The 22128-nt window shown below is 45.3% G+C and overlaps 1 protein-coding gene across 2 annotated transcripts in view; it reads right to left on the reverse strand.

Annotated features, from left to right (window-relative positions):
• Window positions 1–22128, reverse strand: part of LOC140487770 (breakpoint cluster region protein) — a 457801-nt gene that overhangs the window by 222406 nt on the left and 213267 nt on the right. For both annotated transcript variants that reach the window (XM_072587008.1, XM_072587009.1), the window contains exons 5-7: window positions 21935–22042; window positions 2047–2107; window positions 379–431 (exon numbers count right to left, since the gene is read on the reverse strand). In XM_072587008.1, coding sequence (XP_072443109.1) covers window positions 379–431; window positions 2047–2107; window positions 21935–22042 — 222 coding nt within the window. The remainder of the gene's footprint in view (window positions 1–378; window positions 432–2046; window positions 2108–21934; window positions 22043–22128) is intronic.

The raw sequence follows: 22128 nt of genomic DNA on the forward strand, positions 1-22128 counted from the left end.
CTACACAGTCAACGGTAGTAAGCTGGGGAGTATTACAGAACAAACAGATCCAGGAGTACAGGTGCATAGCTCCTTGAAAGCAGAGTCACAGGTAGAAAGGTTGGTGAAGAAGGCTTCTGGCACGCTTGCCTTCATTGGTCAGATCACCGAGTGTAGGGAAGTCTTGATGCAGCAGTACAGGATATTGGTGAGGATACATGTGAAGTTCTGCTGAGATTTTTCCAGCAATTTCTGTTTTTGATACATCTGTATCAAAATATTTTGGTTTATAGTATTCCCCTCGCTGTAACAGTTATCAATGACTGGAAACAAAGAACAAAGAAATAATGTGAAATCATGAGAAATTATCAATTTATTGTAAACCAATGCTGCACTTACATGGAGAACAAGTGTGCTTCGGGTGACACGGTCAACAGGTTTATACAGAAGAGCTGGAGAAAGAGACAACAGTAAAATAAGCACGACTTTCAAAGACAGTCAACAATTAAGAAAAATAAATCCTCAAAACGCAATTTCTTGTCTTTTTACTTAACAATTCAATTTTTCTTCAACATTTCATTTTCCAATATTTATCCCCCTTGTAACTGAAGCACCACTTCAGAGGCATTGCAACCTCTGCAATCTTGACAAAGAGGCCATCATTCACGCATGCATCAAAACAATAAATATTGGCAAGTTATCTGACAAATTCATTACTGCCCATCAGCCAGAAGCTACACATGCACACTATGCAGTACTCCACAGGAAGTAGAAATACTGACAAAGTACAGTACAATCAGAAGGAAGCAAACATTTAGAGTAAATCATAGGATCACATAATACAGAACAGGTCCTTCAGCCCACTGAGTCAGTACCATCAAAGATATAATACCCACAGTAGGACCACTTTCTGACACTAGGACCACTTTCCCACACTAAGCCATTGAATGTTATAACACTTCAATGCTCACCCAAGTACTTTTTAAAGATTGAGAGCCTTTCTGCCTCAACTGCCATCCCAGGCTGTGCATTCCAGGTCCGCATCACTCTCTGGGCGGAAAAGCATTTCCTCAAATTCCTTCTAAACCTCCCACCTTCCACTTTAAAATTACACCCCCCTTATTACTGACTAAAGGGAACAGTTGCTTTCTGTTCACAATGTCCATGTCCTCATAATTCAACCTATCTCTACTTGGACCCTTTCAACCTCTCTGCTCCAAAGAAAACAACCCAAACCTATCCAGCTTCTCTTCACGCTGAAATGCGCCACCCTAGGCAATATCCTAGTGAATCTGCTTCGCACCCCCTACAGTGCAATCACATCCTTCCTATCGTCAATGACCAGAACTACATAACCAAAGTTCTGTACAGCTCCAACATGACCTCCCTGCTCTTATAATTTATGCCTTGACTTATGTGCCTTCTTAACTACTATACAAACCTGTCCTGCAACCTTCAGGGATCTGTGGACAAGCACCTCAAGATCCCTCTGTTCCTATGAGTTCCCTAGTGTCTTGCCATTCACTAAGTACTTCCTCAATTTGTTCCTCCTTCCGAAGTGCATCACCTCATACATTTTCATTTCTATCCTCCTATCCTCCACACTATCATTCACCCAGCCAATCTTTGAGAGATCAAAGTACTTGCTTATCATCTCACGCATATTCTCATCTACATCACTTACAAATATCACAAAAAAAAACAAACCTAGAACTGATTCCTGAACTTAGCCACTGCACACAGGACTCGAATCACACAAAAAGCCTTCTAACATCTATCACTACCATTTGTCTCCTAACACTAGGCCAATTTTGGATCCAATTCACCAATTCATGAAAACATCCAGTACCTGGCAACATCTTTATTACTGTTTAACATATTGGTATATCAGTAATGAACATCATTGAGCCGAAAGCTTTCCATACGGTGTTAGCATTTGAAGGTTAGACAATTTGAAGTAACTAAGACAGACAGCATTAGTCCCTGGTTTCAAAATGTTTCAAAAAATGAAAATCAAAAAATCATTGCTTTCCACTTATCTCTCTCAAAAATACTAGAATATCCTACCTTCCAGAGAGTTCTTAGTGCTTTGATCTTTCAAGTCTTTTGAACTCCTGACTTTTAAATTCTGAAATAAAAATAACAATATGCTTTTAACGATTAGAAATGTTTAACTTTGGTTAGCACTGCTGCCTCACAGCGCCAGAGACCCGGGTTCAATTCCTGCCTCAGGCGACTGACTGTGTGGAGTTTGCACATTCTCCCCGTGTCTGCGTGGGTTTCCTCCCACAGTCCAAAGATGTGCAGGTCAGGTGAATTGGCCATGCTAAATTGCCCATAGTGTTAGGTAAGGGGTAAATGTAGGGGTATGGGTGGGTTGCGCTTCAGCGGGGCGGTGTGGACTTGTTGGGCCAAAGGGCTTGTTTCCACACTGTAAGTAATCTAATCTAGATTGGGAGAGGCAGGCAAGCACCTGTCAGAAAGGTAATGAATTTCTGGAGCGTGTCCAGGATATTTTTCTCGAGCAAATACGTCATAGATGCAACAAGAGGTCAAGCTATACTGGATTTAGGAATAAGTAATTAGTCAGATAAAATTAGTAATTGTGCATGAATATTTATCAAATAGTGAACATAACATGTCCGAGTTCAATGTAACTTTTGGAAGTGAAAAGCATGAATCGACTATTAAAGTTTTAGGTTTAGGTAAGATTGACTTTAATGAGATGAAACAGACACTGTCCACAGTAAACTGGGAAAATTTGCTAATGGGTAAAACAACCAAAGAACAGTGGAGGATGTTTAAAGTACGTAGTTCTTTGAAAATAGTGTCAAAGGTGGATAGCATGGTGAAGGCAGCGTTTAGCATTCTGGCCTTCAATGGTTAAGACATTGAGTAAAGGAGTTGGGACATTACGTTACAGTTGTATAAGTCGTTGGTGAGGCTGCACTTGGAATATTTATACAGTGTTAGTCACCCTGTTACAGCAGAGACACAGTTAAGCTGTAAAGAGTCCAAAGAAGATTTACAAGGATGCTGCCACGTCTAGTAGATCTGAATTATATGGAGAGGTTGGCCAGGATAGGACTTTATTCCTTGGAACGTAGGAGAATGAGTAGCAACCTTATTTAGGTGTATAAAATCATGAGAGGCTTAGATAGGATGAGTGCATATAGTCTTTTCCTCAGGATGGGGAACTGAAAACTAGACAGCAAAGGTTTAAGCTCAGAGGGGAAAGATTTAAGAAGGTTGTGAGGGGTAACTTTTTCACGCAGAGAGTGGTGCATATATGGAATGGGTTGCCAGAGAAAACGGTTGAATCAGGTATAATAGCAACATTTAAAAAAACATTTGGACGGTACATGGATTGGAAGGGTTTAGAGGGAGACGGACCAAATGCATCAGAGAGCGGCGGGAGCTGGGCGGAAGTGAAGGCAGAGCGCAAAGCGGGTCGGGAAGGTAAGTGATTGTTATTTGAGCGGGTGTGTTCTAGACCCCAGGTCCTACAAAGTAGGGCCTCCCTCCCTCCCTCCTCCTCTAACCTAAATTAAAAGTCCACAGACTTGCCCCAAAAAGAGGGTCCAAGGAAGTTCCTGTGGATTGAAGAGTGAGGCTTTAGCTCAGGAGTCTTTGACAAGGAGGTTGAGTGAAGTGATTACGCCACAGTTGAAGAGGGTGAAGACATGACTGCCAAGCTAGTTCAGTGTGCTACGTGCTTGATGTGGGAGGTCAACGACTCTGATGTGTCTAGCTTGTTTAAGTGTGGAAAGTGTGTGCACATTCAGCTACTGACAGAGCATATTGCAGCACTGATGAAAAAACTCGAGGACTTTAGGCTCATCCGAGAGGACGAGATCTTTCTGGCAAGACCTTCAGTGATGTTATTACATCAATCGTACCAGAAGAGAGCAGACGATGAGGAAGGCAGAGAGGAGACAGGTGCAAGTGACCCCAGGGGAAGTACCTGTCGGGAACAAGTTGAATCTTTTGGAAACAGTAGAGACAGATGACACTGCCAATCTGAGAGGCGGCCAGGTCTGTCAATCAAAAGTTGCTGTGGAGACAGAGTGGAAGAGTCGGATATCGCACAGAGCTGTGGTAATAGGGGACTCCATAGTGAGAGGAACTGACCGGGGTTTTTGTGGCAACAGATGGGACTCAAGGATGGTATGTTGCCTTCCTGGTGCCAGGGTTAAAGACATCACAGACAGAGTGCAGGAAATCCTCAAGGACGAAGGTGAAGAGCCAGAGGTGGTGGTACACGTCGGCACAAATGATGTCGGGAACAAGAGGAGGAACATACACAGCGGGACTTCGGAGAACTAGGAAGAAGGCTGAAAAGCAGGACGTCCAAGCTGGTTATCTCCGGTTTGCTTCCAGTTCCTTGGGCTGGTGAGGCCAGAAACAGGGAGATAATGGACTTGAACGTGTGGCTGGGGAACTGGTGCAGGAAGCAAGGATTTAAATTCTTGGACCACTGGGGTATGTTTTGTGGTAAGCATAAATTCTACAAAAGAGACGGTTTGCACCTTAATAGGTTAGGGACCAGCATTCTGGCAGGCAGGTTTGCTACTGCAACACAGCTACATTTAAACTAAGTAGCGGGGGGGAGGGGACAAACTGGATGTTTAAGAAGGAAATTGGAGGGAAAGTTAGAACAAGGGAAGTCAAGAAAGACAACTGTATCAATGAGGCAGAAAACTCAGAAAGGGATCATGCTGTAAAGGTGGAGTGAAATAGGAGTTGATGGGAAGGGTGAGGGCAGTAACAAATTAAAAATACTATATATGAATGCACGAAGCATTAGAAATAAGATGGATGAGCTTGAGGCTCTTTTGGAAATTGGCAGATACGATATTGTGGGGATAACTGAGACGTGGCTTCAAGTGGACAGGGCCTGGGAAATGAATATTCAAGGCTACACGTGCTATCATAAGGACAGACTGACGGACAGAGGGGATGGGGTGGCCATGTTGATAAGGGATGATATTCAGTCCCTTGCGCGAGGGGACCTAGAATCAGGGGATGTAGAGTCAGTGTGGATAGAGCTGAGAAATACTAAGGGCAAAAAGACCCTCTTGGGAGTTATCTACAAGCCCCTAAACAGTAGTCTGGATGTCGGATCTAAGTTAAATCAGGAGCTGAAATTGGCCTGTCGCAAAGATGTTACTACAGTTGGTATGGGGGATTTCAACATGCAGGTAGACTGGGAGAATCAGGATGGTATTGGATCTCAAGAAAGAGATTTTGTGGAGTGCCTCAGAGATGGATTCTTAGAACAGCTGGTGCTGGAGCCGACCAGGGAGAAGGCAATTCTGGATCTGGTATTGTGCAACAAACCAGAATTGGTCAGGGACCTCGAAGTGAAGGAGCCATTGGGAAGTAGTGACCATAATACAATAAGCTTCAATCAGCAATTTGAGAGGGAGAGGGTACAATCGGAAGTGACAATATTTCTGTTAAATAAAGGGAATTATGGAGCTATGAGGGAGGAGCTGGCCAAAATTCAATGGTGCAATACCTTAGCAGGGATGACAGTGGAGGAACAATGGCGGATATTTCTGTGTATAATGCAGAAGTTGCAGGATCAGTTCATTCCAAAAAGGAAGAAAGATCCTAGGAAGAGGCATGGGTGGCCGTGGCTGACGAGGGAAGTTAAGAAACATATAAAGTTAAAAGAGAAAAAGTATAACATAGCAAAGATGAGTGGGAAAACGGAGGACTGGGAAGCTTTTAAAGAACAACAGAGGATTACGAAGAAGGAAATACGCGGAGAAAAAATGAGGTATGAAGGTAATAATATAAAGGAGGATAGTAAAAGCTTTTTTAGGTATGTGAAAGGCAAAAAAAATGGTTAAGACTAAAATTGGGCCCTTGAAGACAGAAACAGGGGAATATATTACGGGGAACAAAGAAATGGCAGAAGAATTGAATTGGTACTTCAGATCTGTGTTCACTGGGGAAGACACAAGCAATCTCCCTGAGGTAACTGTGGCTGAAGGACCTGAACTTAAGGGAATTTATATTTGCCAGGAATTGGTGTTGGAGAGACTGTTAGATCTGAAGGTTGATAAGCCCCCAGGGCCTGATGGTTTACATCCCAGGGTACTGAAGGAGGTGGCTCGAGAAATCGTGGATGCGTTGGTGATTATTTTCCAGAGTTCGATAGATTCGGGATCAGTTCCTGTGGATTGGAGGGTGGCTAATGTTGTACCACTTTTTTACGAAAGGTGGGAGAGAGAAAACAGGAAATTATAGACCAGTTAGTCTGACCTCAGTGGTGGGAAAGATGCTGGAGTCTATTATAAAGGATGAAATTGCAACACATCTGGATAGTAATAACAGGATTGGTCAGAGTCTGCATGGATTGATGAAGGGGAAATCATGCTCGACTAATCTTCTGGAATTTTTTGAGGATGTAGCTCTGAAGATGGACAAGGGAGATCCAGTAGATGTAGTGTACCTGGACTTTCAGAAAGCTTTTGATAAAGTCCCACATAGGAGGTTAGTGAGCAAAATTAGGGCGCATGGTATTGGGGGCAAAGGACTAACTTGGATTGAAAGTTGGTTGGCTGATAGGAAACAAAGAGTAGTGATAAACGACTCCATTTCGGAATGGCAGGCAGTGACCAGTGGGGTACCGCAGGGATCAGTACTGGGACCGCAGCTTTTTTCAATATATGCTAATGATATAGAAGATGTTATTAGTAATAACATTAGCAAATTTGCTGATGATACTAAGCTGGGTTGGCAGGGTGAAATGTGAGGAGGATGTTAGGAGATTACAGGGTGACCTGGACAGGTTAGGTGAGTGGTCAGATGCATGGCAAATGCAGTTTAATTTGGATAAATGTATGGTTATTCTCTTTGGTGGCAAGAACAGGAAGGCAGATTACTACCTAAATGGAATCAATTTAGGTAAAGGGACAGTACAGAGAGATCTGGGTGTTCTTGTGCACCAGTCAATGAAGGTAAGCATGCAGGTACATCAGGTAGTGAAGAAGGCTAATAGCATGCTGGCCTTTATAACAAGAGGGATTGAGTATAGAAGCAAAGAGGCTCTTCTGCAGCTGGACAGGGCCCTGGTGAGACCACACCTGGAGTACTGTGTGCAGTTCTGGTCTCCAAATTTGAGGAAAGACATTCTGGTTATTGAGGGAGTGCAGCGTAGGTTCACGAGGTCAATTCCTGGAATGGCAGGATTACCTTACACTGAAAGACTGGAGCGACTGGGCTTGTATACCCTTGAGTTTAGAAGACTGAGAGGGGATCTGATTGAGACATATAAGATTATTAAAGGATTGGACACTCTGGAGGCAGGAAACATGTTTCTGCTGATGGGTGAGTGCCGAACCAGAGGACACAGCTTAAAAATACGGGGTAGACCATTTAGGACAGAGATGAGGAGAAACTTCTGCACCCAGAGAGTGGTGGCTGTGTGGAATGCTCTGCCCTAGAGGGCAGTGGAGGCCCAGTCTCTGGATTCATTTAAGAAAGGGTTGGATAGAGCTCTCAAGGATTGTGGAATCAAGGGTTATGGAGATAAGGCAGGAACAGGATACTGATTAAGCATGATCAGCCATGATCATATTGAATGGTGGTGCAGGCTCGAAGGGCAGAATGGCCTACTCCTGTAGCTATTGTCTAATTGGAACTAGCTGAGTGGGCACCATGGTCAGCATGGACCAGTTTGAGCCAAAGGGCCTGTTTCCATACTGTATTACTCGACAACTCTATTTAACACAATACAAACCAGTTTATACCCCTGAGAAGGGAAAGCTGCACTTCTTAGGAAAGAAACAGCCCAGGACAATTAAAGAGTTAAGGAACAGCTTAAAAGTAGAAGAAAAAAATAGTCACTGATCCCACTGAATGGAAAGGGAGAAAGATCAGCAGAAGGCAACAATGCACCTTATAAGAGCTACTGAAAGGGATTATAAAAGAACATCACAATCAATAAGAGAAAATTTCATAATGGAAGCCAGAGGTCAGGAGCAATTAGACTGAAGACTAAAAGATGGGTCATTGCCAATGACTTCTGGGAATGGCAGACATGATGAGTAATTACTTTGCCTCAGTATTTACAGTAGGAAAGATAGTCACAGGAAATTAAAAGTGGATTAGGAATAGGGACTGAATAAAATTAACTTAAGTAAAACACTGGTAATTAAAAACGTGAGGAAACTAATGTAATAAAAAAGTGACAAGTCCTTGGGACTTGACGGTTTCCATCCAAAGCTGTTGAAGGAAACAGGGGAGCACATTGTAGATGCCCCAACTATAATTTTCCAAGTTGAAAATCACACAACATCAGGTTCTAGTCCGACAGGTTTATTTGGAAGTACTGGAGTTCCCTAAACAGAAGTCAAAGAATGTGGTGCAGAAAAAGCACAGCCAGTCAGGCAGCATCCAAGGAGCAGGAGAATTGGCGTTTCAGACATATGCCGCTCATCAGGATTCCCACCATTCCTGACCAAGGGCTTATGCCCAAAACATCAATTCTCCTGCTCCTCGGATGCTGCCTGACAGGCTGTGCTTTTCCAGTACCACACTCTTCGACTCTGATTTCCAGTATCTGCAGTCCTCTGTTTTTCCTTAGATAGAAGACTCATTTCTCTGGATTGGAAAATTGCAGCTGTCACTTTTTTTAAGAACAGCAAAAAGAAGAAAACCAGGGAATTACAGACCAGTTAGCCTAAAGTCTGTGGTGGGGAAATTGTTGGAATATTTAATCAAGGACATACATAATTAAGGAGTAATGGAACACCTTGAAAATTTTCAGTTAATTTTTTTGAAGAGGTGACTAAGGTAGTAATCAAGGGAATGTCTATGAATGTTGCTTATATGGACTTCCAGAGGCATCTGATAAAGTCTCACACAAGAGACTATTCACTCAGGTAGATGTCCGGGGAATTTAGGATAAATTATTGACATTAGTTAGTTGTGTGGCAAGTGACAGAAAGTAGGGAGAATGTAGATGCTCAAATTGGCAGGATGTGATCAGTGGTGTCCCACAAGGATCTGTGTTTGGGCCCTAATTATTCACATTATTTATTAATGACTTCGAAAATGGCATAGAAAGTCGTATATCCAAATTTGCTGATGACACAAAGTCAGGCAGCAATGTCGGCAGTGTAGATGGTAGCATAAATTACAAAGGGATATTGATAGACTAATTGAATGGGCACAACTGTGACAGATGGAGTTCAATGTAGGCAAGTGTGAGGTTATCCATTTCATACCAAAAAAGGAGATCAGGGTACTTTCCAGACTATATAAAGTTAAATACAGTGGATGTTGAAAGGTACTTGGAAGTTTAGGTGCATAGATCTTTAAAATGCCTTGAAGAGGTGAAGAAAATAATCAAGAATGCTAAAGAAATGTTGATCTTTATTTCTACAGGACTGGAGTATAATGACACTGAAGTTATGCCGCTGTTATACAAAACCCCACTTGGAGTACTGTGAGCACCACACCTTAGAACAGATATATTGGCCTTGGAGGGAGTACATGTAGGTTTACAAGAATTATATCTGGACTTCAGAGATTATGAGGAGATATCATACAAATTAGGCCTGCTGTCTCTAGAATTTAAAGGTTAAGGGGTGACCTGATTAAAGTCTTCCAACGTATTAACAGGAAACGATAACAGGGTATATAAACTATTTCCACTGATTGGGAATTCTAGTACTGTAACGAAGTCAGACAAGTTGACCTCATAGAATGAGCTTCCTGATTGGGACTGTTAACCTGGTCCAATCAGGGAGCCCCATCTGACAAAAAAGAACAGGAGTGTCATAAGCATTGTCCTTTTAATCTAATCTAAAAACAATTCATCGGGGTTTGCTTGATACTATTTCATTGGTGACACGGGTGTTTTATTGGTTGTGGAAGTTTTTTGCACATGATGTCTTTTTACTGAGTCACTGCATATACACACGGACATCACATGTGATGTGGGGAGCAAAATAAATAAATAATAAACAGGGCAAAAAGGGGAAAACGAACAGGAGATTCAAAGAGTCGCCTGACTCTAGGGAGTGCCTCTGAGCTGGCTGGTCAGAGCCCATGCTCTTCAAAAAAAAGAACAGAGTGTTAGACATCCTCTTCATCCTGTGAGCTAGCTCTGAGGGAGCTGCATCAGTGTCAAGGATTCTCCATTTGCAAATAAAGGGTGACTTGGTGATGACTTCAGTGGAGTTATTTCAGTAGCCAAGGTAGTGGGATTAATGATATAACCATACAAAAGTACCTGCTATCTGAAGTCCAAATGAACTACAAACAGGCACTACAACTGACTCTATCATTGGAATATGGAGCAAATGAGTTGCAGGGTATTCAGATGGAAGAGGACACTCTCGCCAGTCCAACTGAGCTTGGGGAACACCCCTTGAGTGAAGGTAATTGCATAGCCTCGCACAGGAAAAATCCTGAACAGAGGGACTCTAGGTCAGCCCACAGCAAAACCTCAATACAAAGCCAAGCCTCCACCGAACAGTCAAAATTTTCTTCAGGACCATTGTAATTGCTGCTAGCTTGCGATTTGCGACAGCAGAAGAGCCATTCAGACCTAAATTGAGTAAAACAGTCATAGGCCGATATTCAAGACAGTTCACATGCTGGGAAGTCCACCAACAGCTGGCTTGGAACAGCTAAATTGCTTAGCAACATCCAAATCAGAACCAATCAAAATAAACATCTGCTTAAGTGGTCACCCAATTCTAATGAAGGTCGATACCAGCGCGGCCATTTCAATGATTGCAGAACCAGTCTTTTACAAAATTCGCACTGGACTCCAATCCTTAAGTTTGCATAAGACCTGGAAACCTAGGTCAATGAACCTTCATAGAGTAAGGCAAAGCTTTTGTTCCAGTCTCTTATGAGAAGTAGCTGACTTAGCTACCATTAATTGTAGTAAAAGGCTCACGCCCAAGCTTCAGAGAAAGAAACTGTTGAGAAAGAGTCACTGAGACTGGCTCAACATATTTCAATTAGAAAATGGCTGCCTGAGTGAAGTCCTAATGAAAGACCCGGATGTTTTTCAGGAAGATCTAGGGATTATCAAAGGAGCCAAATACACATTGCATGTTGACCATGAAATAAACCCATGATTCTGCAAGGCCCACGCAATGCCATTTGCATAGCAGGCAAAAGAAGAGGCAGAAATCAGAGAAAGTGAAGGAATCATCAAATCAGTCCAGTTTGCAGAATGGGCAGCACTGGTCATACCAATTGTGATGAGTCAGTTCGCTATTGTGGAAAATGGACAAGATCCAGATGATGTGTTAGTAACTTGGAAGACCAATAAGGAGCATTTACACATGGACATACCCTTAGATGTTTCTCCCAGATGGGTGTGCCTTGAAAGGGAAAATTTTCTGATCGAGGCAGCCCAAGTGACTTACGTGGGCTAAAGACTGGTCAAGACTGGCTTACACCCATTGGAAGATAAAGTGAGGGTGACCAAAGGTGCCCCAGCTCTCACATCTATACGGTGCTTAGGTCTTTTCTCGGGCTGATGAATTAATATGGATGATTTGGAGATACCGGTGTTGGACTGGGTTGTATAAAGTTAAAAATCACACAACACCAGGTGATAGTCCAACAGGTTTATTTGAAAGCACTAGCTTTCAGAGCACTGCTCCTCCCTGACAACTACCTGGTGAAGGAGCAGCATTCCGAAAACTAGTGCTTCCAAATAAACCTGTTGGACTATAACCTGGTGTTGTGTGATTTTAACTGAATTAATACAGAAAATTCATACACATCCTGGCACCTTTGCATCAACTCTTAAAGAATGGCCAGCCTTCGAAATGGTCATGTAGGCAAGCCATAGCTTTCAGGAAGTGAAAACAGCTATCATCCTCTAAGGTGTTGGCACACCATGATTTCAAACAACATGTGGTATTGACATGTAATGCTCCCCAAATGGCATCAGGCTAGTATTAGCTCATAGGGAGCCCAATGGCGAGGAATGCCCAACAGCACTAGGGGGCATATGTTTAGGATGAGAGGGGAAAGATATAAAAGAGAGCTAAGAGGCAACTTTTTCATGCAGTGGGTGGTGTATGTATGGATTGAGCTGCCACAGGAAGTGGAGGAGGCTGGTACAATTGCAACATTTAAAAGGCATCAATGGGTATATGAATAGGAAGGGTTTGGAGGGATATGTGCTGGGTGCTGGCAGGTGGGTCTAGATTAAGTTGGGATATCTGGTTGGTGTGGGCGAGGTGGACTGAAGGGTCGGTTTCCATGCTATACATCTCTATGACTCGATGAGGTATTGAGAAACAGTTGAACATACGAGATACAGCAAAGGCATTGACAACACACCAGCAATACTACTGGAGCACAAATCTTTAGAACGGGCCAGGCAAATATCAAGCTATTTTACAAGTGCATTACGGCTAAGAGGATAACTATGGGAAAAGTAGGATCCGTTAAGGACTACAGTGGTAATTTGTGGATGTTGACATCAGAGGATGTTGACAGGGTTCAACATGAATACTTTACGTCAGTATTTACTACAGAGAAGGATGATTTTGGGTAGAGAAATCAGGAAGCAAGATTGTGATATACTTAAATAAATTAGCACAGACAGAGAGGAGGTTTAGATAGAGGAGGTTTAGATTAGATTACTTACAGTGTGGAAACAGGCCCTTCAGCCCAACAAGTCCACACCGCCCCACCGAAGCACAACCCACCCATACCCCTACATCTACTCCTTACCTAACACTACGGGCAATTTAGCATGGCCAATTCACCTGACCTGCACATCTTTGGACTGTGGGAGGAAACCGGAGCACCCGGAGGAAACCCACGCAGACACAGGGAGAACGTGCAAACTCCACACAGTCAGTCGCCTGAGGCGGGAATTGAACCCGGGTCTCTGGCGCTGTGAGGCAGCAGTGCTAACCACTGTGCCACCGTGCCGCCCACAAAGGTTGAGTGTGGTCTGGGAGGTTTACAAGTAGATAATGTGCAGGGATGGATGAAATATATCCCAAGTTGTTGAGTGAGGCAAGGAAGGAAAAAGCAGAAGCACTGGCAATAATTTTCAATTTCTCTCTGTCCACAAGAGACATGCTAGAGAGCTGGAGGACAGCCAACATGCTACCTGTATTCAAGAATGGAGCAAAGGATAAACCAGGAATCTACAGACTAGTCAGTCTAACCTCAGACGTAGTGAAACTATTGGAAGCAGATTAATCTGCACATGGACAGGCAGAGATTAATCATGCACAGTCAGCATAGTTTTGTTAAGGGGCGGTCATGTCTGACCAATTCAAATAAATATTTCCAAGAGGTGGCCAGGTATGTAGATGAGGACAAGATATCTGACAATCTACCTGGACTGCAGGAAGGCTTTTGGTAAGATCCCACGCTTTTGACATGGGGAATGACAGTGAAGTTAAGAAGATTAAGAGACTGACGTGCTGCCTACTGCGCTAAGAAGGCCAGCCAACTCCACCCCTCCAACAGTAACAAGGACAGAACGCCCCTGGTGCTCACCTTCCACCCTACCAACCTTCGCATAAATCATCTGCCGACATTTCCACCACCTCCAAAAAGATCCCATCACCAGGGATATATTTCCCTCCCCACCCTTTTCCACGTTCCGCAACGACCGTTCCCTCCGTGACTACCTGGTCAGGTCCACACCCCCTTACAACCCACCCTCCCATCGCAGGAATTGCAAAACCTGCGCCCACACCTCCTCCCTCACCTCCATCCAAGGCCCTAAAGGAGCCTTCCACATCCAAAGTTTTACCTGCACATCCACTAATATCATTTATTGTATCCGTTGCTCCCGATGTGGTCTCCTCTACATTGGGGAGACTGGACACCTCCTTGCAGAGCGCTTTAGGGAACATCTCCGGGACACCCACACCAATCAACCACACCGTCCTGTGGCACATTTCAACTCCCACTCCCACTCTGCCGAGAACATGGAGGTCCTGGGCCTCCTTCACCGCCGCTCCCTCACCACCAGACGCCTGGAGGAAGAACGCCTCATCTTCCACCTCGGAACACTTCAACCCCAGGGCATCAATGTGGACTTCAACAGTTTCCTCATTTCCCCTTCCCCCACCTCACCCTAGTTCCAAACTTCCAGCTCAGCACTGTCCCCATGACCTGTCCTACCTGCCTATCTTCTTTTCCACCTATCCACTCCACCTTCCTCCCTGACCTATCACCTTCATCCCCTCCCCCACTCACCCATTGTACTCTATGCTACTTTCTCCCCACACCCACCCTCCTCTTGCTTATCTCTCCACCCTTCAGGCTCTCTCTGCCTGTATTCCTGATGAAGGGCTTTTGCCCGAAACGTCGATTTTACTGCTCCTCGAATGCTGCCTGAACTGCTGTGCTCTTCCAGCACCACTAATCCTGAATCTGGCTTCCAGCATCTGCAGTCATTGTTTTTAACCCTACTGCGAATCCTCTTGCAAGGATGCCTGCCTTGAAGAAGTTTTCCTCCTCTCTCTACAAGAATCTCAGGGAGTCCCTCTCCCACTGCAACTCCCAGGTCATTTCCTCTGCTCTGAAGCTCTTCAACCATGTCCTGAAACAAACTCGCTACCACAGCCACATTTGCTTCCTCAGTGCCTGCCTCCGTAACCAACTCATCCCACACGGACTCCGGACCACTTTTAAACCAGCAGAGTTTGGATCCGAACAGGACAAACAGCACAGACTACATATTCAAAAACACCAGCAACGGTTCTCCTTCAAGATCCTCCGCTCCACGCTTGCAGCAATGCGCCGGCACCTAACCTCTCTACAGTCAGCCCTGCCTCAGCTGAGGGCCACATTCTCTCAGAATTGCAAAGGACCCACTCTGTACTACATCCTCAAGAGAATTCATACTCTCAACAAACAGTATTTCAACTCCATCTCAAACATAAAAAACTATATGTACAACAAACTTTTATCTACCCACCTCCATAACCAGCGCTGCTCAAACATTCCAGTAGATTCCCCCGGCCTCTGGAACTGCTCGGACGCCATTAGCCATGCGGCTGGTGCAGCTGCCACCCCACGCTGATTGATGATGTCACTTCCGCCCCCCATCATGGCCACTCCCACAGCCACCTCCGCCCCTCACAATTCCGCATGCATCACACGTGACATCACTTCCGCCCCTCACATCATCGCTGATGTCACATGCTCAGTGACTCTCCCCCCCCCATTGCCATGTCTGCCACCACTTCCGCCCCCACCAAAGCCACTCACCTGCATTCTGCTGACACACCCCCCAGAGATCCCACTATCACCATTCCCAACCCCCAGAACCCTGAGGAGAACACCACCCCTCCTCATGACTGCACTCCCATTCCCCCTAACACCACACCTCCTCCATTATCGGCTCCGCCCCCACTCCCAGCTCCACACCCACACCAGGTCCCATTTCCCAGCCCTGCCGGGTTTTCACCATCCCTCCAGACCTCCCCCTCACTGAGGACGAACAATCAGTCCTCAGCAAAGGACTCACCTTCATCCCTCTCCGTCCACGCATCAATGAATTTAATACACGCCGTGATGTCGAACAATTCTTCCGTCGCCTCCGCCTCCGAGCTTACTTTCACAATCAGGATTCCCGCCCACCTTCCGAGGACCCCTTCGCCCACCTCCAACACACTGCATCCACCTGGACACCCCATGCTGGCCTATTACCTGCCCTCAACCTCTTCATTTCCAACTGCCGCCGGGACATTAACCACCTCAACCTGTCTACCCCCCCCTCCCCCACTACAACCTCTCTCCCTCACCACACGCAGCCCTCCAAGCCCTCTACTCCAATCCCGACCTCACCATCAAGCCAGCGGATAAAGGGGGCGCAGTGGTAGTCTGGCTTCAGCGGTTAGAGGTCAGTGCGCCAAACGCTAACTCAAAGACACCTCTTCCTACCACCCCCTCAACCGTGACCCCACCCCCCCATCACCAAACCATCATCTCCCAGGCCATACAGAACCTCATCACCTCAGGAGATCTCCCACCCACAGCTTCCAACCTCATAGTCCGGGAACCCCGCACTGCCCGGTTCTACCTCCTTCCCAAGATCCACAAGCCTGACCACCCTGGCCGACCCCTTGTCTCAGCATGCTCCTGCCCCACTGAACTCATCTCTACCTACCTCAACACTGTGCTATCTCCCCTAGTCCAGAAACTCCCCACATACGTTCGAGACACCACCCACGCCCTCCACCTCCTCCAAGACTTCCGTTTCCCCGGCCCCCAATGCCTCATCTTCACCATGGATATCCAATCCCTCTACACCTACATCCGCCATGACCAGGGCCTCCAACCCTCTATTTTTTCCTCCCCCGATGTCCCCAACAGTACCCTTCCACTGACACTCTTATTTGTTTGGCTGAACTGGTCCTCATCCTTAACAATTTCTCCTTCGAATCCTCCCACTTCCTCCAGACCAAAGGGGTAGCCATGGGCACACGTATGGGCCCCAGCTATGCCTGTCTCTTTGTTGGCTACGTAGAACAGTCCATCTTCCATAATTACACCAGTACCAATCCCCACCTCTTCCTCCACTACATTGTTGACTGCATTGGCGCCACCTCGTGCTCCCGTGAGGAGGTTGAGCAATTCATCAACTTCACCAACACATTCCACCCTGACCTTAAATTTACCTGGACCATCTCTGACACCTCCCTCCCTTTCCAGGACCTCTCCATCTCCATTAATGACGACCGACTTGACACTGACATTTTTTACAAACCCACCGACTCCCACAGCTACCTGGATTACACTTCTTCCCACCCTACCTCTTGCAAAAATGCCATCCTGTATTCTCAATTCCTCCGCCTCCGCCGTATCTGCTCCCAGGAGGACCAGTTCCACCACAGAACACACCAGATGGCCTCCTTCTTTAGAGACTGCAATTTCCCTTCCCACGTGGTTAAAGATGCCCTCCAGTGCATCTCGTCCACATCCCGCACCTCTGCCCTCAGATCCCACCCCTCCAACCGTAACAAGGACAGAACTCCCCTGGTGCTCACCTTCCACCCTACCAACCTTCGCATAAACCAAATCATCTGCCGACATTTCTGCCACCTCCAAAAAGACAACAGCACCAGGGATATATTTCCCTCCCCACCCCTTTCCGCCTTCCGCAAGGACCGTCCCCTCCGTGACTACCTGGTCAGGTCCACGCCCCCCTACAACCCACCCTCCCATCCTGGCACCTTCCCCTGCCACCACAGGAATTGCAAAACCTGCGCCCACACCACCTCCCTCACCTCCATCCAAGGCCCTAAAGGAGCCTTCCACATCCATCAATATCATTTATTGTATCCGTTGCTCCCAATGCGGTCTCCTCTACATGGGGAGACTGGACACCTCCTAGCAGAGCGCTTTAGGGAACACCCGCACCAATCAACCACACCGCCCTGTGGCACAACATTTCAACTCCCCCTCCCACTCTGCCGAGGACATGGAGGTCCTGGGCCTCCTTCACCGCCGCTCCCTCACCACCAGACACCTGGAGGAAGAACGCCTCATCTTCTACCTTGGAACACTTCAACCCCAGGGCATCAATGTGGACTTCAACAGTTTCCTCATTTCCCCTTCCCCCACCTCACCCTAGTTCCAAACTTCCAGCTCAGCACTGTCCCCATGACTTGTCCTACCTGTCTATACTCTTCTCCACCTATCCACTCCACCCTCCTCCCTGACCGATCACCTTCATCCCCTCCCCCACTCACCTATTGTCCTCTATGCTACTTTCTCCCCACCCCCACCCTCCTCTAGCTTATCTCTCCACACTTCAGGCTCACTGCCTTTATTGCTGATGAAGGGCTTTTCCCCAAAACGTCGATTTTACGGCTCCTCAGAAGCTGCCTGAACTGCTGTGCTCTTTCCAGCACCACTAATCCAGTGAAGGTAAGAAGGACCTAAGGAAACGTGGCTAATTGGGATATACATACACAATTTAAACTTGAATGTAGGAGGGTTGATCAGTAAGTTTGTGGATGACAAGAAAATTATGGTCTGATAAATAATGGGCTTTAGGTTACAGATGGGCTGATCAGTGGCAAATGGAATTCATTTAGATAAGTGTGAGGTAATGCACTTCAGCAAAACAAATAAGGCAAGAGAATACTTGATGAACGTAGGACCCAGGAAACCACTGAAGATTAAGGCATGCATATCTACCAGTCCCTGAAGGTAGCAGAACAGGTAGATAAAGTGATTAAGAAGGCATATGGGATACTTGCCTTTATTAGCCGAGGCAGAGTTTAAGAAAGGGGAGGTAATGCCAGAACTGTTTAAAACATTGGTTAGGCAGTGCTTATTTGGTGCAGTTACGGAATCCACATTACAGGAGGAATATCATTCACAGGAGAGGATGCAGAAGAGATTTACCAGGATATTGCATGGGTTGGGGGGTTTCAGTTATGAAGACAGATTGGAATGACTAGGGTTGTTTACCTTCGAGTCATAGAGATGTACAGCATGGAAACAGACCCTTCGGTCCAACCCATCCATGCCGACCAGATATCCTAACCCAATCTAGTCCTACCTGCCAGCACCAGGCCTATATCCCTCCAAACCCTTCCTATTAATATACCCATCCAAATGCCTCTTAAATGTTGCAATTGTATCAGCCTCCACCACTTCCTTGGCAGCTCATTCCATACATGTACCACCTTCTGCGTGAAAAGGTTGCTCCTTAGGTCTCTTTTAAATCTTTTCCCTCTCACTCTAAACCTACGCCCTCTAGTTCTGGACTCCCTGACCCCAGGGAAAAGACTTTGCCTACTTATCCTATCCATGCCCTCATAATTTTGTAAACGTCTATAAGGTCACCCCTCTGCCTCCGACACTCCAGGGAAAACAGCCCCAGCCTGTTCAGCCTCTCCCTAGAGCTCAAATCCTCCAACCCTGGCAACATCCTTGCAAATCTTTTCTGAACCCTTTCAAGTTTCACAACATCTTTCCAATAGGAAGGAGACCAGAACTGCATGCAAAATTCCAATATTGGCGTAACCAAAATTCTGTACAGCTGCAACATGACCTCCCGACTCCTGTACTCAATACTCTAACCAATAAAGGAAAGCATACTAATAGAGCAGAGGAGATTAAGGTGGGGGTCATGTCAGAGATGCATCAAATTATGAGGCATAAACAGGGTAGAGGGGAAGAAATACTTCAGCTTGGTGGAAGGATTAATGACCATGGGCACAAATTTAATGTAAAGGGCAAAAGGGGGTGTGAGCAAAGTTTTTTTTAAATCATGGAGAGAGTGGTGAGAATCTGGAACTCACTGTCTGTAAGGTGGCAAAAGTAGAAATCCTCATAACATTTAAGAGGTATTTGACATACATCTACGATGCCATGACATACAAAGATGGCGACAAAACAGACTACAGAGGGGAGGTGGAACACCTGGAAAAATGGTGCACTGAGACAACCTAGCTCTCAATGCCAGCAAAACCAAGGAACTCATTATTGACTTTCAGCGGGATGTTACTCATGTCCCCCTACACATTAACAGCACAGAGGCAGAACAAGTGGATAGTGTCAAACTCCTGGGAGTGGTCATTAACAACAAGCTTTCTTGGACTCATGTGGACGCACTGGTTACAAAGGCCCAACTACATCTCTTCTTGCTCAGGCAGCTGAGAAAATTTGGCATGACAGCAAATACCCTTGCCAACATTCTGTCTGCATTTATCACCACCTGGTCTGGTAACTACCATTCAAGATCAGAGATGGTTACAGAGAGTGGTGAACTCAACCCAGACGAAGGCCAACCTCCCATCTACAGAATCCATCTACCAGGTCCATTGTCAAGGAAAGGCTGCCAGCATTCTCAAAGATCCATCCCATCCTGGCAATGCTTTTCTACAACCTCTGCTATCCAGAAGGTACAGAAGCCTGAACACATTAGATTAGATTAGATTAGATTACTTACAGTGTGGAAACAGGCCCTTCGGCCCAACAAGTCCACACCGCCCCGCCGAAGCGTAACCCACCCATACCCCTACATCTACATTTACCCCTTACCTAACACTATGGGCAATTTAGCATGGCCAATTCACCTGGCCTGCACATCTTTGGACTGTGGGAGGAAACCGGAGCACCCGGAGGAAACCCACGCAGACACGGGGAGAACGTGCAAACTCCACACAGTCAGTCGCCTGAGGCGGGAAATGAACCCGGGTCTCAGGCGCTGTGAGGCAGCAGTGCTAACCACTGTGCCACCGTTCCGCCCACACATGCACCAACTGTTTTTGAAACAACTTCTACCCTACTGTTGTTAGAATACTGAATGGACCGTCAAACTCTTAACATTCACCTATACCTGTATATTTCTTGTGTTTGCTGCTGTTTACCTACTATTTACTTATCTATGCTATTTAACTCTGTGATCTGCCTGTACTGCTCACAAGACAAAGCTTTTCACTGTGCCTCGGCACACGTGACAATAAATTCAATTCAATTCCATTCAAAATGCTAGAAGATAGATTAGAATGCGAGGCGATTATTTTTGACCAATACAGATTCAACAGACAAAGAACTTTCTCTGTGCTGATACTAAGAGCGACTGCCCGTGACATCAAGGTAGTACTCGACCAAGTTTGGCATCAAGAAGTCAAGTAAAACTGACATCAGTAAAGATGAGGGGGAGATTTCCACACTGGTTGCAGTCGTAGCTAACATAGTAGAAGATGGCCGTGGTTGTTGGGAGTCAATCTTAGCTCCAGGACATCACTGTCGGAAATTTCTTAGGGAAATAGCCTCAGTTCAAATGTCTTGAGCTACGTGGGGTGAATTGAATTGAAGATTGGCATGTGACACTGGAGACTTGAGGAGAGGCTGAGATGGATTATCCACTTGGTACTTCTGGCTGAAGATGGATGCAAATGCTTTATCTCTGGTATTAATGTGGTGAGCTACCCCATTATTAAGGTCATGTTTATTTGCAAAACCTCTTCTTCCTGTTAGTTGCTTAATTATTGATCCGACCACCATTCACAACTGGCAATGGCTGGTCTGCAGAGCTTAAATCTGTTCCGTCAGTTGTTTGATCATTTACCCTTTTAACATATGCTTCCATTATTTGACATGTTTGAAACTGATATATATCTTCTGTTTTCCGAGAATGACAGCAAATCTCATTTAAACGTTCAAGGTTGGGAAAGGGCCTGGCTGGGAAATGCAAAATAAGTGAACACAATTTTTGGATATGGAGCTTATCTAAGATAAAGAGAAATATTAAAAGGGTTGTGAATCTTTGGAATTCTCCACCCTAGCGGTCTACGGAATTCATTACCACAGAAAGCTATGGAGGCCATGTCACTGAGTATATTTAAAACAGAAGTAGATACATTCTTGATTACCAAAGGGATCAAAGGTTACGGGGGAAAGCAGGAAATGGAGTTGAAAAACCTATCAGCCATGTTTGAATGGCGGAGCAGATTCGAAGGGCCAAATGGCATAATTTCTGCTCCTATGTCTCATGGTCTTAAGGCCTAAGGATGCACAATAATTGAATATACTATAGGTGGAACTTTTGGTCTCTCAGAATCTGGGAATCAGGCAACAGGGAGAAAAGTAGAGTTGAAGCTCAAGATCATCTAAGATCATAATGAATACCAGCATGAAGGGCCATATGATCACCCTCTGTTCCTATTTCTTATGCTCTTAGAACGACAAGGGTAGCAAATGCATGGGATAAGACTGTCAGAAAGTGACCGTAACACACAATCATTTGAGTTTTAAATTGCTCTGTCAAAAAACTGGTATTGACCAAATATATTAAAGATCTCATTTTGTGCTGGTAACCTCATTCTTTCAGTCTTTTCTCTTCTCTCAAGTACACTGACTCAAGCACGTTTCATGCTTCCTCACAACTCACGTTTTTCTTTTCTGCGCTTGAATGGTTCAAATTATAAATAAAATGTATCTAATAATTAATTGTAGACAGTACCTCGGAAATTTCTGAAAACTGCGTGTTGGCTTGGCAACACTTCTCTGCTGTCTCCACAGCGACTTCATAGTTATCCACAAATGCTCTGTATACCCCAAGTTGGCTGGCCTGAAAAAATATATAACAAAGTTGATCACAATTTTAAACTGCTCTCTTTACCAGTTACAATGAAATAATATGCACTAATTTACAAT

This window comes from Chiloscyllium punctatum, chromosome 17 (genome assembly GCF_047496795.1).
Source record: "Chiloscyllium punctatum isolate Juve2018m chromosome 17, sChiPun1.3, whole genome shotgun sequence".
NCBI lineage: Eukaryota > Metazoa > Chordata > Chondrichthyes > Orectolobiformes > Hemiscylliidae > Chiloscyllium > Chiloscyllium punctatum.